Below are 24,123 nucleotides of genomic sequence, written 5' to 3' on the forward strand. Positions count from 1 at the left end.
GGCAGACGAGGCTTCCTCGGATCTGACCCCGGCCTACCACGTACAGTCTCCACACCAGTGATTCTTCTACTTGTTCCTTAGGCTCTCTCAAAACAACAGTAACTACTTCCTGGCCAACCATGCTGTTTCATAGCTGTGTGCTTTTGACCACGCTGATCTTGCGCCTTGAGACTTCTGTAGGACTTTACACTGCAATGCTCTCTTACTCGTCCTTCAAAGACCCGTGTGGGGATTGTAGTTTGCAAACTCCTGGTTGACCACTCTGGCCAACAGAAATAATTATACACCTCCTATTTTATTGTTGTTAGTGTTATAGGTAGCACACTGTCTTAGATAGTTATTTACATATTTATTCCATTTATTGGATGCTTGAGCTAGTCAGGAATAAAGATCATCTCTCATTTATTGTGGTATGCCATCTATTAAAGTAACAACTGATTAAAGCTGTATTAGACCACCCTAGAGACCATCCATGAATCATCTTTAAGTCATGCTCTAATATCCGATACAACGAAGCTGCCCCAGCACCAGTGGGTGGGTACTGTGATGGTACAGAAAGGACTCAACATCGCAATCAGATATATCTCTGCTGGAATCTCGATTTCCTTGCTTCCCAAGTGCATGGTATATGGTAAATAACAAGAGACTCTGTTGGTTTATCTTAAGATTTGGGCTTTGAAACCAAAGAGAACTAGTCCTCTCACTTCCTAAGGGACTTTGGGGAATTTATTTCACCGAAGCCTCAGTTTCCACACCTGTAAAAGGGAAATGATAATTCATCTGAGAGACTGAAATCGATGACATACGGTAAGTGCCTACAACCTGGCTTGTAGTCCTCAATATACGATAACCAACAACTACTCCCATTAATGGGGAGTCTATTATCTTGGAAAATCACAAGATGGAGCAAAATGGCATATAAACACAATCCCATCTCTACTTTGAGGCTCAACTCCCATCTCTACTTTGAGGTTTCTTCTCCCGTTAGCTTTGTTATCCTTTCTTCCTGTTATCTCTCCAGAGCACCAATTCATGCTGCCTATTATTTGAATGATTTAATTAAGAACGAGAATGTTGGAGAGCCTGGGTGGCTCAGTCAGTTAAGCATCTGATTCTTGATTTTGGTTCAGGTCATAATCTCTTGGTTCCTGAGATACAGCCTCGAGTCAGGCTCCGTGGTGATAGTGCGAAGCCTGCTTGGTATTTTCTCTCCTTCTCTCTCTATCCCTCCCACGCTCATGTATGCTGTCTCCGTCTCTGTCTCTCTCTCTCTCTCTCTCTCAAAATAAACATAAAAAATAAATAAACAGATAAATAAAAGTAAATAAAAATGAGAATGTGAGTCCCCTGGCCATCAAGAGACAACATTTTTCCAGGGAAATATACAATGTCCATTATCACATAATACTTTACTCCTTCTAAACATACCAGATTTTCAGGCAGTATTTCAGGCAGTGCATTGATGACTATGTCAAAAGGAAAGATTAAACGAACCACCCAGCCTCACACACAATTGATGCACCAGAGTGATGCCTATCAAATATGGGGGGGTGATTACACAGATCTGTTCTTTCGTTTCCCTGAAGTGGCATGCCAGAGCTGCTTCCTGAAGGTGATCTCCAAATGATACTGTGGAACCAACACATGAATCATCAGTCTGACTCTTCCCTGCACACAGAAATCAAGGTTTAAACCATCACTTGTAACTAGGAGGAGCCAGTGCATGCAGGAGTGAGGAATATTGCACATGATTAGTAAACACACCTATAGAGATTCTGTTGCAAGGACTGACAGCCAGATCTCTAGGTCAATACTGAATCAACAATTAAAAGAACAGTTCCAATGTAACTAAAGCAGAGTCAAGAAAGACTCCATTATACTTAAACCAGAATTCATGGCAGAGGAGTTTCCTTCCTTCCTTCCTTCCTTCCTCCCTCCCTCCCTCCCTCCATCTTCCTATCTTCCTTCCTTCCTTCCTTCCTTCCTTCCTTCCTTCCTTCCTTCCTTCCTTCCTTCCTTCCTTCCTTCCTTCCTCTCTCTCTTTCTCCCTTCCTTTCTGGAAGCTTAACTGATATAGCCAAGGGAATCTGAGTTCTGTGTGGATTTGAGCCGTGCAGCTGCTAAGCCAGGGTGGTGAGCCTGTAATCTGTGGTGTGTAAGCCACTGCGATTCACACAGACCGAAGTTCTGGGAGTTTCAATAAGTCACACTTTCACTAGCAGTTACTGCACTGAATCTAAGGTGGCTCCAGGGGAGAGATCACAGCTCCTTTCGATGTTACAAAGTGGAGAAGTTTGAGAGCTGTGTGGTGCAATGAAAGAGGCCTACCTAGGATTCTTTAAGCAGGCACAGAGTCTGGAACTGAAGCTAAACTGCAATAATATCAGCTGGTGGATCTCAATAGTACCTGCAGGCAGGTGCTTAGTCTGCAGGTCTTTACCCCACGAAGCCGAAATGGGCATGCTCTATTTCACTAGCAGTTACGCGAAGAACTGCCCATGGTGCTGATGCACCTTCTAGTCACCCACAGTTAACTACAAACAAAAGGCATTCCAGAAGGTGGCATTTTCCTCCCCAACAGACTGTACGGACAGCAGTTAGGATTTGGGTATCACTGCAAAAGATGACCAGTACAAGCTGTTACGGTAGTGGTCGGTCATTTCTGTTTTAATAAGGTCTGCTTACAAAACAAAAGCATTTACTAAGTGAATCAGGAGGGTGTGTGGTGTGCTTCACAGAAACATTAAAATCCATGCTGTCTCAGCAGGATCGGGATGGAGTTCTTGATTCATGCCCATGGAGCATTACTGCTGAATTACAGAACTGCAGCTCTTTATGTGGAGGCCTCCCAGACTGCTTTTGCTTCTGCATAATTCAAGATATAAAGACTGTTTATTGCTGCTAAACTGTGAAAAAAAGGCACAGGACAGAGAAATAGCTCTATGCCTTCATTAGGTTAATTTAGAAATCATACATTTCCTTGCCTTATGTGTTTTTCTTTAAATTTTTTACTACTGATTGATTGACTGCTAGCCTTCTGTTTTTTTTCTCCAAACTGCTTTCCCTCGTGATCCATTTGCTTCCTCTCTCAATTTGAGAAACCTTAAACACAATATGCAGATTTTTATTTTTTTTGAAAGGATAAAGGATGTCATTTCCTACCAGGGAAAAAAAATGGAGAGCAGGTTAAAGAGATATTCTGTCAGCAGTCTTTCTGTATCCCATCAAAGTCCCCTCCCAAGTTGTCACTGGCACTGAGCTGCTCTGCAAAACCATCTCTGAACTTGAACACAATGCAGATGCCAATGCCATCAAGTGATGGGGTTTAACTGCAAATGGGGAGCAATAAGGTCAGACCTGTACTCAGAAACATGAGCGATAAAATGGAGGACATACAGTAGGTTTGCATGTGTGCACACACAGTCCTGTATATTTATAAATGCCATTATCTTACTTTAATACTTACAGCTGTATATGCATGAAACAAGATGGTGGACTAGTTAACGACAGGCATGTATGTCACTCTGTTGGTACTCAGCATGCAATGTCTGACACATAAAGAAGCTTCATCGGGTGAATTTTAAGAGAATAGGCTCTGAGGCCAGGTTATCTGGGTTCAATCATTGGCTCAATCATTCAGTAAATGTGCCCTCAAGTACACATGTGCTTCACCTGGCTGTGCCTCAGTCACCTTATTTACAAAACTGACAGGTGATTACCATCTACCTCAGAGATCTGTCTGGAGGATTCACTGAACAGTGCCTGGCACAGAGTGCATATGCAATGAGTGTTAGCTATCTTGTAGTTTCTGCATTCATTTACATATGGAATAAAGGACTCTACAAATAGAGTTATTGCACTATGAACTCTCAGAAAGACAAATTAAGAAAATAGTCCCATTTTCCGTTGAATTAAAAAAAAAAAAAGTATAATGGCTAGAAGTAAACTTAACCAAGGAGGGGAAAGACCCGTACTCTGATAACTATGACACTGATATAAGAAACCGAAGATGACACAAATAAATGGAAAATATATGATGATCATGGATTGGAAGAATTAATAATGTTAAGATGTCCATACTACTCAAATTGCAATTTGATTGCAATCTACAGATTCACTGCAATCCCTCTCAAAATACCAATGGCATTTTTCACAGGGCTAGAATATATAATCCTACAACTTGTATGGAACCCCAAAAGACCTCAAACAGCCAAAGCAATCTTGAGAAAGAAAAATGAAGCTGGAGGCATCACACTTCCAGATTTCAAACTATACTACAAAACTATAGCAATCAAAACTAGCACAAAAACAGACACACAGATCAATGGAATAGAGTCCAAAAATGAACCCAAACTTACATTGTCAATATTCATCAAAAGAGGAAAGATATACAATAGGAAAAAGACAGTCTCTTCAATAAATGATGTTGAGAAAACTAGACAACTACATGCAAAAGAATGGAACTGGACTACTGTCCTATATCATACACAAATATCAACTCAAAATGGATTAAAGACCAAAAGCCATAAAACTCCTAGAATAAAACCTAGGCAGCAAGCTCTTGGACATCAGTCGAAGCAATATTTTTTTGGATCTGTCTCCTCAAGCAATGGCAATAAAAAACAAAAATAAACAAATGGAACTACATCAAACCAAAAAGCTTTTGCACCACAAAGCAAACTGTGAGCGAAATGAAAAGACAACCTACTGAATGAGAGAACATGTTTGCAAACAATATAGCTGATAAGGGGTTAATATCCAAAATATATCAAGAACTCACACAATTCAACATCAAGCAAAGAAAAATAAAACCAAAAAAGCAATCCAATTAAAAATATTGACAAGAGGACCTGCGTAAGACCTTTCTCCAAAGGAGACAAAGATGGCCAACAGGCCCATGAAAAGATGCTTCACACCACTAATCAATGCAAATCAAAACCACAATGAGGTATCACCTCATTGCTCTTAGAAAGGGTATTATTTAGAAAGACAAGAAATAACAAGTATTGGCAACGGTGTAGAGAAAAGACAACATTCACTACTGTTGGTAGGAAGGAAAAATGGTACAATGGCTAGGAAAAACAGTATGGAGGCTTCTCAGAAAATTCTCAGAAAAACAGAACTACCATATCATCCAGTAATTCTACTTGTGGGTATTTATCCAAAGAAAATGAAAAAAAAAGAAAAACCACCCTTATTTGAAAAGATATATGCATTTCTGTGTTCACGGCAGCATTCACAGTAGCCAAGATAAGGTGGCAACCTAAGGTCCACCAGTAGATAAATGGATAGAGAAGATGTGGTATATATATCCAATGGAATATTACTCAGCCATTAAATGAAACCTTGCTATCTGTGATAACACAGATGGACCCAGAAGGTATTATGCTAAGCCAGATAAGTCAGATAGAGAAGGACTATTGCTGTTATGATTTCACTTAGGTGTGGAATCTAAAACGAACAAACAAAAAACCAAATGAACAAACAAAACAGAAACAGACTCACAGATATAGGGAATAGTCTGGTGTCTGCCAGGTGGGATGGGTTGGCGGGGGGAAAGGCATAATAAAGGAAGGGGATTAAAAGATACAAACTTCCAGTTATAAAATAAATAAGGCACAGGGACACAATGTACAGCATAGGGAATATAGTCAATAATACATAACACCTTTGTATGGTGACAGATGGCAGCTACATTTACGGTAGCAATCACTTCCTAATGTATATAAATGTTGAATCACTATGTTGCATACCTGAAACCAACAAAATATTGTAGGCCAACTACAGTTCAATAATAAATAAACAACAGAGATATTGCTTTATTTGCCTACCTACAAATTGTAGCTTTAAGAATCCAATGAGTCAATATACATGAAAATCTATGTAAAATTCAAAGTGATAAATTTAAGAGTTTATTACTATGTGTACCACACAGCAGTTGTGTGAATATTCATCCATTAAGTCAGAAATGCTTGCCAGGTACCTACTACATCCCCAGGTACATTTGTGTTATCTGCTAAGGGGGGTGGGAAAGGACACTGAAAAGTGTAATTTGCATTTGCTATCATGAGGGGAATTACCTTGAGGAAATAGGACATACAATCATGAAAAGTTAAACACAAGAAGAAGATGGGAGAAGAACAAAACAAAACATTCCAAGCAATGTGCTATGAAACTCTTCAGGGGAGGGAGAAAATGCCATCCTTTCCTGAGCAGTCCACACCAGTTAGATTAGGGGTCTCTAAGAAAGAGAGACCAGGGGCGCCTGGGTGGCGCAGTCGGTTAAGCGTCCGACTTCAGCCAGGTCACGATCTCGCGGTCCGTGAGTTCGAGCCCCGCGTCAGGCTCTGGGCTGATGGCTCAGAGCCTGGAGCCTGTTTCCGATTCTGTGTCTCCCTCTCTCTCTGCCCCTTCCCCGTTCATGCTCTGTCTCTCTCTGTCCCAAAAATAAATAAACGTTGAAAAAAAAATTAAAAAAAAAAAAAAGAGAGACCAGGGTCAGCTGGGGTGGCCAAGGGAGAAGTGGGGAAACGGGCTGGGTGAAAACGGATCCTCCCAGACGGTGCATGCCACAGGTAGATGTTGGAGGTCAAGAGCATTCCAGGCAAAGGGAAATCGGGGAGACACAGAGATAGGACTGGAAATAACAGAGACTAGTGCTTGGAATGAAAAGCACTGAATGTGTAGAGATAACATGGGAGACGAAGAGGGAGGAAAAAAAAAGCAGCTAAGCAACTTTTGTAATCTCATCTTGGGTCCCTGTCCTTGGCTTTGAGCAATGTAATTCTAACTTCCACGTTCTACCCACCAAGGAATAGAAAACAAGAAGAGAAAAGAAAATGAATATAAATCAGAAGCTTCAGATATCTTCTATCATTTTCATCCTCAGTAAGGAAAGAGAGCTTCCCAGATAAGGATAAGGTGAAAGTCAGTATATTGATAAGATTTACTTAAGGACCAGTTATTAATGATGAGGGTATTTGGGCTGAAACTCACTTTTTAAATAACTTACATTAACTTCATTTTCCCATCTCTCCTACGATAGAGATTCTTTTTTTTTTTTTTTTTTTTTTTTTTTTTTTGGTAGAAATGTTTTTAGGGAAGTAATTTACTGGCACTTAATTACTAGTATTTAACCAATTCAACATTCTCTTTTCTTAAGAGTCCATTAGGTTTCTATTACAATATTATACATTCTAATCAAATGTGGCTTTCTGCAAAGGTCCTCATTGTCAGTCTCCTCAAAGCAAAGTTTATCTGGACTATTAGACATTCTCTCCGCTTTGGCTGCACCAAATTAGATCAATTATTTATACCTGAGGTCCACTGCTTCAGAACTTGGGCACCTCACTTAACATTTCTCTTGTGAATTATTAAGAGTATTATTTTTAAAATAAAGTTCTCATTTCATAGTCTGTTTGATTGAGGTTAAACACAATAGTCTAGTGATTCTTGTATTAAACAGTTCAATGTCATAAGATTCTCTCCTGGGTTTTATGCCAATGAACACATTCGAAACAAATGAACCTTTCATTAAGAATACCCTCACTGGGGATAAGGGGCAAAGGGCTTCTGACTTAAAAAACTGTCTGGCACCAGTCTGGGCAGAATTATTAAAACAAGCCATAGATAGCAGGCGGATTCTACTGTTTATACATCAGCGATAATTAGAGATATGAAAGGGGCCTTAGGGTTTTCTAGTGCTCCTCCTTATTCTACAGGCAAAGAAAAAACATATCAACATTCCATAATGTCAGTTCATAGTGACTTGCTTTGTTCCAAAGGCCACTTTGAGGTATTGTTCAAAGGCATTCTTAAAGTAGTAAGACATGGTGGATGCATGTGGGGATTCTTGAAGGCAAATAATAAACCCTGCTCTGGCTTGTTCATGCAGGAAAGGACTTGATTAAAAAATATTAGTAGTACCCAAAATCTCCAGGAAGATCAAAGAGCCAGGCCAGGCTGGCAAGCAGCCAGGGACAATGTTCAACCACACCATAGGGAAAGGGACAGTCACTTGTCAATACCCTGTCAGTTCAAAAATCATGACCCTGCTCACTTCTCCACCCAATCTATGTAAGAACACCAGGCTAATAGGGCTTAATCACAAAGACTAAACAATCGTTTTTTTTTTGGGGGGGCTTTTACCTTAGAAAAGGGACACACACACACACACACACACAATTCCACAAACATTAGAAAGCATGTCAAATGGTCCACTAAGTGCACCAAAATTAAAGCTTCTCAAAAAACTTGATTTCCACCTGGGCATCTGGAAAGGCTCCCTTTCCCCCAAACTCCTGTCCTTATTCCCCGCCCCCCTCACAACAACCCTAACAATAATATGGCTTCTAATACTTGCATGACACACTTTATGAAACAGAAAATACATCCCTTCACTCCACTCTTGGAACCTCCCCTTGCTATACAAGCATTCCAACCAAGTGATCAGTCAATGACAGAACTGATTTAGTGTCCCGCAGAAAGAAGGGAACCTTCTCCTTACCCACAGTGCATTGACTAAGGCCTCTGACCTTCTTAAGTTTTCTAATTCCAGCAGGTCATGACTCCTCAGTGAGATTAAAACAAGAACAGTGCCTGGCAGGCAATGGCTCAAGGCTGGAATCTGTCAGTCGCTTAGCTTTGGGGCCTTAATTCTCAAAGACATTGAATTATTTTGAGTAGGCTGTTTACCTTGATGTGAGCAGAATTAGCCTTAGACACTAAGCCTTTATGGCAAGTTTTATTGTCCAAGGCAAATATAACCTGTTAAGATTTACAGGCTTTATTAACAGCAATAACCATTTTATGGCCAACATCAGTAAATCAGGGTTTATTGAGAACTCTACAATTTTAATCTGTGGAAAACCATTAAAATGTCGGATTTTCATTGGACATAATTTCTAACTTTTATGAAAGATAGATTTTCCATTTAATTGGGGAGTATAAAAAAGTGCAGTGTGGGATAACGAATTGTTTTGAAAAGAGCCAATTGGTTTTAGCTAAACAACAAGTGTCAAACACTAAAGTTGCTATCTTTAGTTAGAACTGTCCCAAGGCTAAGGTTAACAGTAACTGCAGTGACAAAATGCTCTAATACATCCAGCAATAGGAGCTCGTGGAGTTTAGGAAAGGTTCAATTATCATCTGTTCAAACCGTAGGTATTTTGGAAAGAGTGTGTGACCTGTTATTTCATCCAAACCAGCATGCAAACGAGTCTGGTAAGAATCTTCAAATTCATATGCTACTTTTGAGAAAGTGTATTTACTACTCCTGCGACTACCATTCATAAGACTCTTCAATGGGGTAAGCAAGGTACAGAAACACAGATACTCACCAGCTTCTGTCAATAACCATTTATTTCTTCCCTGTGATAGATTAAAAGAGAGGGAAGCAGAGAGCTTTTGATAAGGGTCTTTGTCCTTGGATGAGCTTGTGAAGGAAGAACAGGGGGCCCAGGCTGGAGAGGCAGAGCTCACGCAAAGTCTGGGGTGAGGAGGGATGGTCTGAGAAGCACACTGTTTTTTCATAGGGTTGAAAATGCATCAGATATCACAAGAGTCTCTGTTTTAATCTGGTTCTCCGACCACCAGGCTGCCCTCCATCTTTGCTGAGAATTAAAGGTTTGTGAAGCTTTATGAAAGACTAGGCTAAAAAGGAAGAAGATAAACCACAATAATCTCTACTATTTGATACTAAAGACTGTTTTGAATGTTCTTGTTTCCCCACCAACCCTTCTTTGTCTCCCAGCAATCCTACAAGGAAAATATCGTTCCTATTTCCAGATGAGGAATCGGAGGTTCAGGGTGGCTAGTAAATTGTTATCAGTCACAGCATTGGGAAGTGCTAGTCAGTGTTTGACCCTTCATGACAATGAGCTCTGTCATGGCTACAGCCAGATGTAGGAAAAATTGTAGTAAGGGTAGAGATCACCCTGGGGTCTCTTGTCTCCCCTTTCATATGTCTCCTTTTCTTCTCCATGGCCTCCTTCTTGTAACTCTGGAAATCCTGTACCTTCCTATCACCTAGGACAGCATCAAACCCAGGCTCCTGGCCCTTGGGAGCACAGAGGTTCTAGACATGACCCACTCCAGGCTCCTCATCCTCCTGAGCTCCCAACACCTCTATTTTTATCACTGCTCTATTCGTCGTTTTGCCAGCAGATTACTTATTTGAAACAAAAGAACAAAGAATTTACAGAAGGTTTAGGATTGGCATATTAGCTAGAAGAAATTTTAATCTCTATTTCTAATGGTGGAAGGTCTGGAGCATAGCAAACAGATATGTTACCACTGGCCTCTGGGCTCTCAAGCTTCAAAAAGCTTGGGGAAAACTAAATGAACCCAGAGTCTCATTAAAAACAAAAAAAAATATTAGAGAAGAAAAAATGATCTGAGCTTTAACGTTAGAATAACTTTCTAGTGATCCACGAGCTTGGACAAGTTCCTATAAGATGGACATGAAAATACCTCTAACTTTCTACCATCTCACTTGCAAATCAAGTGAAATGACATAGAGAAGGGAGTCCTGGGTGGCTCAGTCTATTAAGTGTCCAACTCTCGATTTCGGCTCAGGTCATGACCTCACAGTTCAGGAGTTCGAGCTCCATGTCGGGCTCCTCGCTGACAGTGTGGAGCCTGCTTGGATTCTCGGTCTCCGTCTCTCTCTGCCTCTCTTTCTCTCTCAAAAATAAATAAATAAACATAAAAACAAGAGAAACAACAGTGAAGGCACTTAACACAGTACCTGGCACATGGGGACATTCTATAAAGGGTAGCTCTTCCTGAGCTTACACAAACCACCTTCTGTGGTCAACAGATGAATTAGTTGCCAGGGAAGTTCTACCTTACAGAGAGAAGACAATTGTACATGTCTTAGGAAAACACGACTTGGACCTGCCCCCAAGACGCCTCTCGATGTGTCAAGGAGGAGACCTCCTAGGCCACTGCAGGGCAAAATCCGCTGAGATACCAGTGGCCCTGCTAGCCACAACCCCTTCCAGTGATGACCCCATGGCCCCACAGGAGGTGGGCAGCAAGGGAACCACGTGGTGGAGAGGGAGGAACATTCCCATGCAAAGAAGATAATGGAAAGTGCCTCACAGTGACAATTACATCACTGATCAATTTCCAAACAGTTCCTATCACTGCCACCCTGGAGAGTCGTTAGCTAACTACAGGATCCTCACTTGACTGTGAAGTCAGAAAGCACAGTGGTGCACTCTTGCAGACCTGGAGACCACATGACGGGCACTGCAGACATCTTCATCATGGGAGACCCTGACCGGGGAAGGGTATGTACATTTTCCCTTTCCTTCTCTACCCTTTTTGATTTCTTCTGTGCCCGCCCATCAGCAAAAACACAGATGTCAATGGTAATACCAACCATGTAAGCTATTGCACACACTAAGAGAGCTGTAAATACTGGTATGCAGATATAGGTAGTAACCAACACATAAATTCCAAGGAAACCCTGGTGTTTGGATTTGAGATGCTTTCTTGCATTAAGATGATGCTATAAATGCTTGTCAGGGCTCCATAATAGCCCATTAACCCACAATGTAGCCGAAACACTCTCCAGATCCATCCTATAACACAAAATGTAGAAAACACAGCTCTCCCTCATTCTCAGCTCAGAATGTCTGTTTTCAACCATCCTGTAGCCCTGGCTACTCCTTGGGATGGCCCTCATTTAATATCAGCCAGCCTGGCTCTAAGATTTATTCCTAATAACATAAACATGATTAAAATAAAGTGTCATTTGTTGTCAAAGGGAGAATAGGAAGGTGTAGGGAGTTGAACAGGGATCACCCCTCCCCCCCCCCCCAAGATTTCCTGTCCACACAGACATTTGGTTTTTTTTGTTTGGCTGGTTGGCTGTTTGTTTGTTTGTTTTTAAGGTTTATTTATTTTTGAGAGGAAGGGGAGGGTAAGAACAGGGGAGGTGCAGAGAGAATCCAAGCAGGCTCCAGGCTCCCAGCTGTTAGCACAGAGACTGACATGGGGCTCAAACTCGCAAACCTTGAGATCATGACCCGAGTTGACTGACTTAACTGACTGAGCCACCCAGGCGCCCCCCACATGGACATTTGTAAATCAGGATTTTGAGAGGTAGGTGGTGCTTATAGCAAACTGCTGACGCCCACGTAGACTCCTGGGAGCAGTAGGGTGTCCTGAATGAGAGTGATGTGTTCCCCTGTGCACTGAACGCCCTGCGGCCTCTCACCCTGCTCTGGAAACCACAGCACACTCTGCAAGACACGGAAAGGTAGCAAGAGAAGAACCAAAAACCTTCCTGTTTCACATTAAATAACAATCTAAAAATAAGCATTTTCCTTTCTAATCATTTCCTATCATGCATGGAATGTTCACTTTAATTTTCAAGTCCGTTTGCTTCATTTCTGTGAACCACTTGAGCTTTCAATAGTGCCCACCAAGCATGCTTTCTGTCTAAACATGCAAGTGTGTGTGTTTTTCCGCTCCCTTTTATTTTCTCGATTCCTTTGTCCTTCCAATTACAAAATCCCACAGCAATTTTAGCGAAAATGTGAGGTAAAGGCTTCTTCTTCTTTTTTGTTAAATCTCTACCTCTCAGTGAATAAGCAAACCACAGCTCTAAAGACATTTTCCTAGCTTCCCACAGAAGATCCACGACTGCACTATCTACTGCTCAACTCGGGCCTTCATTTATAAACTTATCATTCTATTAAGCCTTCCTTGTACTTCCCCCCTTCACCCTCAGTATTACCTTCATGACTGTATTACTCATCTATGAGAACATCTTTTAAGAGGGCCAGAAAGGTTTAGGAAGCCTTTGCCATGACCACAATGTGTCATCATTGACAATTAGATTCTAACAGTATAGGAGAAGTCCTAGAAAACATGCAAGGACAAAAACCAAGAGTGACTCTGGATTCTAGACTCCTACTGTGAAGGAGACCTGTGACTTCATCACTTTTTATATTCCCCATGCCCAGCACAGTGCCTACAGCATAATAAACGCTCAGTGGATGTTTGTTCCGTAAGTAAACAGAGACTGAGTACAAACATTAGTGAAACTTGTGGCACTAGGGTCATGTCCTTCCCTGGGCACTTTTTCATGTGACAGGTTGAGCCATGACCCAAGGTGCATGTCAGAGTGTCCCAGGCGACTGACTGAGGACACAGAGGATGCCACCTGTGAGATCCGAGGTCACCGAAATCAAGAACACAGACCAATATCCTACTCAGGCTACCTCACAAGAGCTTTGTGTCAACAACAAAGTAGGCGAGAGACAACCTCCTCTTCCAACTTACTTCCTTCGCAGTTATCTTCACCTTTAGCAACTGGTTCCAGAGAGCAAGAATGCCGGACACAGACTCTTTCACTTCACTTATGACCACATAGGACTCTGCTCTCCCTCCTGGGACCAGGGCTGGTGTCTTACCTCAGCAGCAGGGACTCCCTCGGGTGGCCGGCAATGCAGCACTATCATGCCTTCAATGGGTACCTCCCTTCCTTGTGGATCTTGTTCGAAGTTTTTCCTTAAATCTGCAAAACAAACAAACAAACAACAACAACAACAAAAGTGTGAGGTATAGGACAATTTGCTCTAGGGCCAATATTCTTCACATGTGGTCCAAATACAATAAAATAGTGAGCTTAATGTCGCAAACTGGGTTGACACAGAAGAGTCACTGTTTTTAGGAGTTCCAGACATAAGAAAATCGTTTTCCCAAATATTTGAAATAAACCATAACAGAACTTCCTATGCTCCATGCTGCTGTGAAGGAGGAAAGGTTTACTGGGGGCGCAGAGAGAAAACAAACAAAAAACAACTAATTTCCTGAGTCTTTGCCAACATAATCTGCTTAGCATCTGATGACACACTTGACCTAATAAGTTGCCATCCACAGCCATAATTGTGCAGTTGAGATGCACATGATTTTTTTTTTTTATTAACTAAAGAATGCATTATTAATCTGTAACCTCTGCCTTTTCCTTAACCCTCTAGGGGGCTCTAGAAGATGGTAATAGAGTGAGATTACCTATTAGTCTTTATGTGTAACCAGGGAGAATGGGGCAACATTCAACCACCACGAAATCTATAACCCATCCAACCAAACATATAATTAAAAAATACAACGCCCTCCAGTCAAACAGCAATGCTGCGTATCTGTGTAGTGCCCTTCATGGAAGGCTCAAGGCACTTTGCAAACAAGCTGCACTATTAACCTTTTACACATGGAAGGGTGATGCCCGGGGAGGTTAACTGGCTTGCCAGTGGTCATGGAGAACATCGATGCCAGCGAGGGGAAAAACTGCACAGAGCTTCCTGACATCCGGTCTCTGCCTGCTATAGCCAGCAAAAACTTTCTTAGGGAGAAGGACCCAGAGAGTTCAGAGAGAAAGCATGGCTTGAGTGGCTTTCCAGTTGAGCGCTTGCTTCAAGAACCAAAGTGTGAGCGGGCCTCCGCTTGTTGCGAGGTGTCACAAAGCACTGATGATTTTACAGCACAGGCTTAACTCTTGCCATCACCTGAAATCCTGCACTAGTAAAACAAAGGCGGCTTTTACAAGTCTTTCTCGATGTGAACGGTTCCCCCTCCCTCCCAGACAATGTATTTTTCTTCAATTGAGTATCTCAAATTACAGGCTGTGGATTTATTGATTTAATTTTCTTTAGTGCTTACACTAACATGAAATATGTTCCCTGTAAAGAGCAGAGCTCCAGAATCAGTTACATCTTTACAAATTGTATAAATACATTAAACTTGCTTTTAGCAAGTCAGAAACACTGGATGAATAACAAGCAGAACCATCCATGTATTCACTTTCTTCCCAATTCTAGTCTTAATGTTTTCCCTCCCAGAGGCAACTGACGCCTTTTGTCAGTAGTGCTATATATTCAGGGATCTTCATGAGTATATACGAGGCAACAGATCTTAAAAGGACTTGCATTGCAGGCAGGGGGCACATCCTTCCTCTCATTTCTCTCCTGCTCCCCAAATCATGAAGCCAGATTCCTTTTATTCCAGATCCATAAACTGCCATAGCACTTATGATTCAGAATTTTTTTTTTATTTTTCTTTTTTTTTTTTTTTAATTCACCCTCAATTTGTTTACTGTATTTAAGAGTCTGATTCAGAATTTCTGACTGCAAGTGTGATAAGGGTCACCTGACTGCTGATAAAACCATGAGGGAAGAACTGTGAATAAACCCTAGAGTGAAAAATCTCCAGTTTCCTGCACCATTTGACTACAAAGTTTCCTTTGCTTTCCCCCAGGGGAGCTGTGAGTCAAAAATCCTTCCTCCTTCTGATTCATTCACTCATCAGGACTGGACTGAAACCAGTGTAGCACAGAGTGTGAGCATGACTTCAACAGGAGTTTTGTGAACACTCAGTTTGCTAAAGAAAAGGGTTGAGTTTTTGTGGCTATTTTTGTTTGGTTTGTTTGCCATTTTGTTTTTCTTGATTGCTTTGTTTTCCAAAGGAAGCCTCCCTTGGTGCTGCTGAATAATGGTTGCTGCTTTGACAACACCACATAATCTGTATTCAACCAGATGAAGCACAGAAAACAGAGAGTGGGACTTTCTGTTTTGTCTACCAGCTCTATTTCCTTTCTTTGCTCAGGAGAAATGGAAATGGTAACCAAATGCATAGTTTATGGTTAGCTCCTCACTCCACTACTCTAATACGCTGGCAGGTGAAAGGAAAGTTGGGATGAAAACATCCAATATACTTCCCCATTCCCAACAGCTCCATAAAATAGGAAAACATGCAGCTAAAAAAGGAAGCCCTGCATTCCCACTGGGATGTAGGAAAGGGTAATGTCTATAAAGAAGAAACACCTAGTGGGTCTCATCCAGCCAGAATCAAACTACAGGAGGGACCTACCCAACCTCTTGCTTCTCCCCAAGTGACATTGGGAATCACTGGCAGGGTTCCGGCCAGAATCATATTAATACTCCTCAGTAAGGAGAGACAAAGATGACAGGCAAATCAGCGATGGAGTAGGGGGTCAGGGGAAAAGTATGATGTCATGTATCAGGATCCAGCTCATAACGAGCAGCCAGCCACACACCAGATACCACACCAAGTAAGAAACACAAGCATCACCGAGTCCTGCCCCATACCTGAGGCTAATGGTAGAACTTTGGTATTTCTGACTCCTAAGGAGAGAAAACAGACCAAATTCCAGCTGGCTATGAAATATACTAAAAATCATGGAAATAAACCCTTAGACACAGAGGTACATGCTTCCAGATCTACCTCTGATTCCCACCACAGGTCATCTAACATGATTAGTTTCTTAATTGGCAAAGTTACATACTTTGATCACCTATGTTAGTTCTGAGGCTTGAAAGATTTAGATAGGAACCCATGCAACTTCCAGTAGTAGAGAAAATATCCCCAGCCATATAAAAAGAATTCTACAAATAAAGGAGGCAAACCATAGAAATGAGATTCAATGGCTTCCTCTAAGACAAGAAACAAGAGACATTTTTATAGAACTTCTAATTTGAGCTTTTTAAAGTCAAAACGAAATAGCAACTGAGAATCTAGAGTAGGGAGTTATAAATAGGATAACATCTGAGATCAAGAAAACTGCCACTATGCAGGGGGAAGAAAAAAAACAACATAAGTGCTGAATTAGAAAGATACATACCATGGAGACCGTAAACAGCATCCTGAATATTGCAGAAAACTAAACTAGTGAGGATCCAGTCAGGATCCAGGCAGGAAAAGGAAAAAAGCAGAGAGGTTGGAGGGGGCCAAAAGAAGAGGTTGGGGTTACAGAGCTGTGAAGCACTGGGCATGGGTGCTGGCACCTCAGGAACGTGGAAGAGGGATTTAAGAAATCAAGAACAAGACCTCTGAAGAAAGACTGTCCATCAATCTGGTGCTGGAACCTCTGTGGGTCCTAACAAAGCTGGTTCTGTTAGTACTTGAAACAAAATAATGAGCTGGAAACAAGAAGCAACTGCCACTTCCAGGATTAAGAAACTCTACTAGGGTGATGCTGACAGGGACAGAAAATTAACAAGTAGACTTCCTCCCTCTTCTACTGTTTAGTCTCCTCCCCCGCCCCCTACTGGTGGAGCCTTACAGGGAGCCAGGATCTGGCAAAGAGGTACCTGCTCCAGCTTTACAAACTATATGCCAGTGGTCTTAGAGGCAAGAGACAACAGCTATGAAACCAACAAAACCCAGTTTATGAGGCTGCCTCTAGTAGGGCTCTTAAAATTTCTTACTCCTCACTGTTTTCCTCATTTCTATAAAGGGGGGCTTTATATCTGAGATGGTTGCCCTCATACTCTCAGGGTTACTGAACACCCGATACAGAGCATGTCCTTAACAAATATATGTTGCATGCATGTGCTAAGAGGAAAATTATAAAATGATAATAAATTTTCCAGCAAAAGAACAAAATAAATAACAAAAGATAATGTTGAGATAGAGAAATGTAGTATTAAATAGAATAGGAATTTTAGAAAGAAACAAGCTGAAAGAAAATAAATGATAACCTATTTAAGAATGATAATAATTCTTGGGGCGCCTGGGTGGCGCAGTCGGTTGGGCGTCCGACTTCAGCCAGGTCACGATCTCGCGGTCCGTGAGTTCGAGCCCCGCGTCGGGCTCTGGGCTGATGGCTCAGAGCCTGGAGCCTGTTTCCGATTCTGTGTCTCCCTCTCTCTCTGCCCCTTCCCCGTTCATGCTCTGTCTCTCTCTGTCCCAAAAATAAATAAACGAAAAAAAAAAAAAAAGAATGATAATAATTCTTCTCTGAGGTGAAAAAGGACTTGAGTTTGTAAAAGAGCTCACTGGATACAAGGCAAAATAGTATTAGAAAGAAAAAAAAAGATCCTAAATATGTCATAGTTAAAAATTTTGAATTTTAACAAAATTAAGAAAATTAGAAACATAATAATTTTATAAGTATCTCAGGAGTAAACAAACTGATGTAACTAACAATTTCATGGACTAGAATAATTAATATTGTTAAAATTTCTATACTATCTAGGGGCGCCTGGGTGGCGCAGTCGGTTAAGCGTCCGACTTCAGCCAGGTCACGATCTCACGGTCCGTGAGTTCGAGCCCCGCGTCAGGCTCTGGGCTGATGGCTCAGAGCCTGGAGCCTGTTTCCGATTCTGTGTCTCCCTCTCTCTCTGCCCCTCCCCCGTTCATGCTCTGTCTCTCTCTGTCCCAAAAAATAAATAAACGTTGAAAAAAAAAAATTTTTTTTTAAAAATTTCTATACTATCCAAAGTCATCAATGGATTCAATGCAATCTCTATACAAATTCCAGTGGCATTATTTAATGAAATAGAAAACACAATCCTATAATTCACAGGGAACCACAAAAGACATTGAAGGCCCAAAGCAATCTTGAAATAATAATAAAAAAAAAAAAAGAACAAAGCTAGAGGCATCATACTTCCTGATTTCAAACTACACTACACAGCTACAGTAACCAAAACAATACAGTATCAGCATAGAAACAGACACATGGATCAGTGGGGCAGAATGGAGACCCCAGAAATAAAACCTCACATATACAGATATCTAATATTTGACAGGGATACGATTATTCTAAATGAGGAAAGGGTATCTCTTCAATAAATGGTGGTGGGAAAACTGGATAACCACATGCAAAATAATTAAATTGGACCCCTAACTTGTAACACAAAAATTAACTCAAAATGTATTAAAGACCTAATTGTATGACCTGAAACCATAAAACGACTAAAAGAAACTCTAGGGAAAAAGCTTATTGACAGTGGCCTTGACAACAACTTTTTGGACATGACAACAAAAAACACAAGTAACAAAAGCAAAAATAAACAATTAGGACTATGTCAAAAAGTTCTTGTGCAGCAGAAGAAATGATCAACAAAGTGAAAGGCAACTTATGGAATGGGAGGAAATATTTGCAAACCATATTTCTAATAAGGGGCTAATCTTCAAAATATCCAAAGAATTCATTCAACTCAACAGCAAAAGAACAAACAATCCATTAAAAAAAATGGGGAAAGGACCCAGATAAACGTTATTCCAAAGACAACACACAAATGTCCACCATGTACTTGAAAAGGTGCTCAACATCATTAATCATCAGATAAATGCAAATCCAACCCACAGTGAGATACCACCTTGCTCGTGTTAGAATTGCTATCATCAAAAAGACAAGAGATAAATGTGGATGACAATGTGGAGAAAAGGGAAGCATTGTGCACTGATGGAGGGGCAGTAAATTGGAGGAGCCACTATGAAAAACAATATGAAGACTCCTCCCCCCACCCCAGATTAAATACAGAACGACCATAAGATGCAGCAAACCCATTCCAAAAGAAATAAAATCACCATCTCGAAAAGATGTCTATATCTTATGCTCACTGCAACATTATTCAGAAAAACATGAAAACAACCTAAGTGTACATCAACGCATGAATGGATGGAGTGGGGTGTGTGTGTGTGTGCATGTGTGTTTATATAGACGTGTATGTGCACACATACACACACACAAAATGGAGTGTTATTCGGCTTAAAAAACAAAAACAAAAAAACAGGGGCACCCAGGTAGCTCAGTCAGTTAAGCATCTGACTCTTGATTTTGGTTCAGCTCAAGTTCTCATCAACCATGAGATCAAGCCCTGCATTGGGCTCTGTGCTCACAGCATGGAGCCTGCTGGGGATTGTCTCTCTCTCTCTCCCTCTCTCTGCCCCTCCCCTGCTCATGCTCTCTTTCTCCCTCTCTCTCTCAAAATAAAGAAACATTTAAAAAATAAAATAAAAATAAAGAACCAAATCCTGCCATTTGAGACAACACAGATGGGACTTTGAGGGCATTATGCTAAATGAAGTAAGTCAGACGAATACTGTATGATCTCACTTATATATAGAATACAAAAAAGCTGAACTTACAAACGAGAAGAAGACTAGTGGTGGCCAGGAGCTGGCAAGTGAGGGAAAGGATGGAGGTCAAAGGGTACAACTTCCAGTGAAAACATGAGTAAGTTCCGTGGACCTAACATACAGCATGGTGAATATAGTTGACAATATTGTGCCGTTTACCTAAAAGTTACTGAGAGAGCAAATTAAAAAAAAAGAAGAAAAAAATGTAGCTATGTGAGGTGATGGATGTGTTGACTAACCTTACTGTGATAATCATTCCACAACAAAAACGGATACCAAATCATGGCAAATTGTAAGTTACACAAGGTTATTGGTTAGGTATATCTCAATAAAGCTACATAAATATTTTTTTTTAAAAAGAAGTGATTGACAATGAAACAAAAATCAGGCTAGAATTAGAACTTTTTCCTATATTAGCATATACCAGGGTATAATTAATCATACCTATTTATTTTTTTTAATTTTTATTATTTATTTTTGAGAGAGAGAGAGAGAGCATGAGTCGGAGAGGGGTAGAGAAAGAGGGAGACACAGAATCTGAAGCAGGATCCAGGCTCTGAGCTGTCACCACAGAGCCCGATGTGGGGCTCAAACCCACAAACCATGAGATCATGACCTGAGCCGAGGTCAGGTGCTTAACCAACTGAGCCACCCAGGCACCCCTATGTTTTTATTTTTGAGGAAAAGAAAAAACAAGAGAGCACAGGTACCAATTTTTTCTTCCCAAACAAGTTATTATACATGAGCAAACTAACAACAATAGTCTCAGACACGGCAGAGACAAGAGAGATTTTAATCAGCTGCACCCCTTCCTGAAAAAACAATTACCTTTTTTAAAAACGAGGCTCAAAGTAATGAATTAGTAAGTATTTGGAAGTTGTGGTTTCAAAACATTTGGCAGTGGGCAATAAAACACACTTGAAAATGTTCAAATCTATTTTTTTTATGATATAGCAAGGAATATTCGTGTAATTATCCAAAAACTCTGGAAAAAGAAATGCATAACACCTCATAAGCATGCACGTTAAGTAATGATAAGGATTTAAACTCCTAGGTCATTTGTTCTAGAACTCGACTAGTAAGACTGCACACTTTTGAAGAAGGTGGGGCTGGAGACTGAGCATCCATTTGAATTCTGGGTCTGCCACCTACTAGAACCTTGATTTGGTAAGTATTTTTATCTCTCTTTGCCTCAGGTTCCTCATCTGCCAAATGCGGATAATAATTTTCATCACATATAGTTTTTGTGGGCATTAAATGCTAATACGTGTAAAATCGTCTTAAGAGCACTGGGTACATAACACAGCTTAATAAAGGTCACAATTACTAAATCCTATTATAAGGCTGCAATGATTAAAAGGAGAAGGCTTTTTCATAAATCAGATATACATATTAATTATAAACTGGAAAATTTTTCAAAGACTCTCAAATGAAAAGTATAAATTAATATATGATAAAACCATAGCAGTCACAAGATACTTATTTGGATCTTAGGATAGGGAAAGCCCTTCTAAAGAAAATTAAAAGAAGAATCCTTAAGGAAATGATTGGTAGATAATGTTTGGTAGACATGTCAAACTAAAAACTGTTTCAATCTTGAAGGGGCACGTGCACCCCAAAGTTTATAGCAGCCCTATCAACATAGCCAAATAATGGAAAGAACCCAAATGTCCATCAACTGACGAATGGACAAAGAAGGTGTGGTATGTATACATACATATGCACACACACACAGACACACACAATTGAATATTACTCAGCCATCAAAAAGAATGAAATCTTTCCATCTGCAAAGATGTGGATGGATAGACGGTATCATGCTACGTGAAGTAACAGAGACACACAAATATCACACGATTTCACTCATATGGAATTTAAGAAACAAAACAGATGAACATAGGAGAAGGAAAGGAAAATCAAATAAGATAAAAACAGAGAGGGAGGCAAACCATAAGAGACTATTAACCACAGAGAACAAACTGAGGGTTGCTGGAGGGGAGGGGGGCAGGGAATGGGGCTAAATGAGTGATGGGCATTAAGGAGGGCACTTGTTGTGATGAACACGGGGTGTTATATGGAAATGATGAATCACCAAATTCTACTCCTAAAACCAATACTACACTATATGCTAACAAACTTGAATTTAAATAAAATCCTGGAAGGAAAAAAAATGACCTCAATCTCAAACATTACAAGCAACATTATAGGCAGAGGCTGGACAGCCTTAATACACAAACGGCACTATTACAACAAACAAAAAAGATAAATACGCTAAAACAAAATGGCAAAGGGGCATTCAGGCAACATTCGTAAGAGAGGAACAACTAATAGAGATAATCATAAGGCCAATATCCCTAATCATGAAAGAAATGCCCATTTAAAAAGCATCAATATGTCTCTTTACTTTTCCAAAGAGGCTTGGTTTTATTAGTTTCTTTAAGTACTAATTCCCAGTGTTGGAAAGAGGATGGAAAACTAGATAGTCTTTTTTTTTTTTTTTAATTTTTTTTTCAACGTTTTTATTTATTTTTGGGACAGAGAGAGACAGAGCATGAACAGGGGAGGGGTAGAGAGAGAGGGAGACACAGAATCGGAAACAGGCTCCAGGCTCCGAGCCATCAGCCCAGAGCCTGACGCGGGGCTCGAACTCACGGACCGCGAGAACGTGACCTGGCTGAAGTCGGACGCTTAACCAACTGCGCCACCCAGGCGCCCCGGAAAACTAGATAGTCTTAAACACTGCTAGGTAGTGTGAAAACGGGTCAACATGAAGGGCAAGCTAGAGGATGTGTCAAAATTACTTTAACAGTTCATTTATATGTTCACTTTCTAATGAATAAATGCACAACATGTGGGATATTATTTGACAATAATCCCATACCGTGGGATATTATTTGACAATACAAAGAAATAAAATACTGGAGTACTTTCTGCAACAGATGAATTTTGAAAGGAATATGCTCAGTAAAAGAGGCCAGACACAAAAGACTACATATTGTATGATCCCACGTATATGAAATGTCCTGAAGAGGCAAATCCATACAGCCAGAAAGATTCATGATGGCCAAGCACTGCAGGTGTCAGGGCAAGGGGCGAGGGGAATGTTACGGCTAATGGGAACGGTTTTACTTTTCGGCATGACAGAAGTGTTCTAAAATAGACTCTGAACATGGTTGCACAACTCTGAGAATGTACCAAAAACTAGCAAATTGTAGGGGCGCCTGTGTGACTCGGTTGAGCATCTGAATATTGATTTCGGCTCAAGTCACGATCCCACGGTGGTGGAATCAAGCCCTGCGTTGGGCTCCACGCTGAGCATGGAACCTGCTTAAGATTCGCTCTCTCACTCACTCTGCCCCTCTCCCCCTGCTTATGCTCCCTATCTCTATGAATGAATGAATGAATGAATGAATGAATGAATAAAATTAAAAAAATTTTTTTTTCAACGTTTATTTATTTTTTTGGGACAGAGAGAGACAGAGCATGAACGGGGGAGGGGCAGAGAGAGAGAGAGACACAGAATCGGAAACAGGCTCCAGGCTCTGAGCCATCAGCCCAGAGCCTGACGCGGGGCTTGAACTCACGGACCGCGAGATCGTGACCTGGCTGAAGTCGGACGCTTAACCGACTGCGCCACCCAGGCGCCCCGAATAAATAAAATTTTAAAAGACCTATTAAATTGTATACTTTACATGCATTGGCTGCAGGGTATTATGGATTATATCTCAATAAAGTTATTATTTAAAAGGATTCATTTATATAATTCAAGCAACCTATTTCTAAAATTTTCTAAAAACACGATTACACAGCTACCTAGAAAAATGTGGAAGGGTGACATTGCTCAATTCTCCACTTATAATGCTGAACAGTTGCTAACAATCTAAATATCCAATAACACAAGAATGGCTAATATCTTTTGGTGCGTTCCTATAATGGAATACTACACAGACGTTACAAAGCTCAAAGAATATTTACATTGCAAGTAAATGTTTGAATAAATTGCTACATAAAAGAGCATGGAGCGAATGGTGTCTATCGTTTATATATATTTTCTAATATGTGAGAACTGGCCTCCTCAAAATGTAATACATTTTTTATAGAATGCATCTACTTCCAAATAAAAGTAGGTACATCTGCATTAAAAACCTGCTTTGGTCGGCAGGCCTTCTCCTACTTTGCCTTCAGGTTTTCAGTTTATTTGCAACAGCTTCCTTCATTCACTCA

General features: G+C 40.6%; 1 protein-coding gene across 12 annotated transcripts in view; it reads right to left on the minus strand.

Moving 5' to 3' along the window:
- Positions 1–24,123, minus strand: part of UNC5D (unc-5 netrin receptor D) — a 568,239-nt gene that overhangs the window by 198,048 nt on the left and 346,068 nt on the right. For all 12 annotated transcript variants that reach the window (XM_086703728.1, XM_086703727.1, XM_086703726.1 and 9 more), the window contains one exon: positions 13,428–13,531. In XM_086703728.1, the coding sequence (XP_086559854.1) occupies positions 13,428–13,531 (104 nt within the window). The remainder of the gene's footprint in view (positions 1–13,427; positions 13,532–24,123) is intronic.

The sequence above is a fragment of the Puma concolor genome, chromosome B1 (assembly GCF_028749965.1).
Source record: "Puma concolor isolate L17-30 chromosome B1, mPumCon1.1.hap2, whole genome shotgun sequence".
NCBI classification, from domain to species: domain Eukaryota; kingdom Metazoa; phylum Chordata; class Mammalia; order Carnivora; family Felidae; genus Puma; species Puma concolor.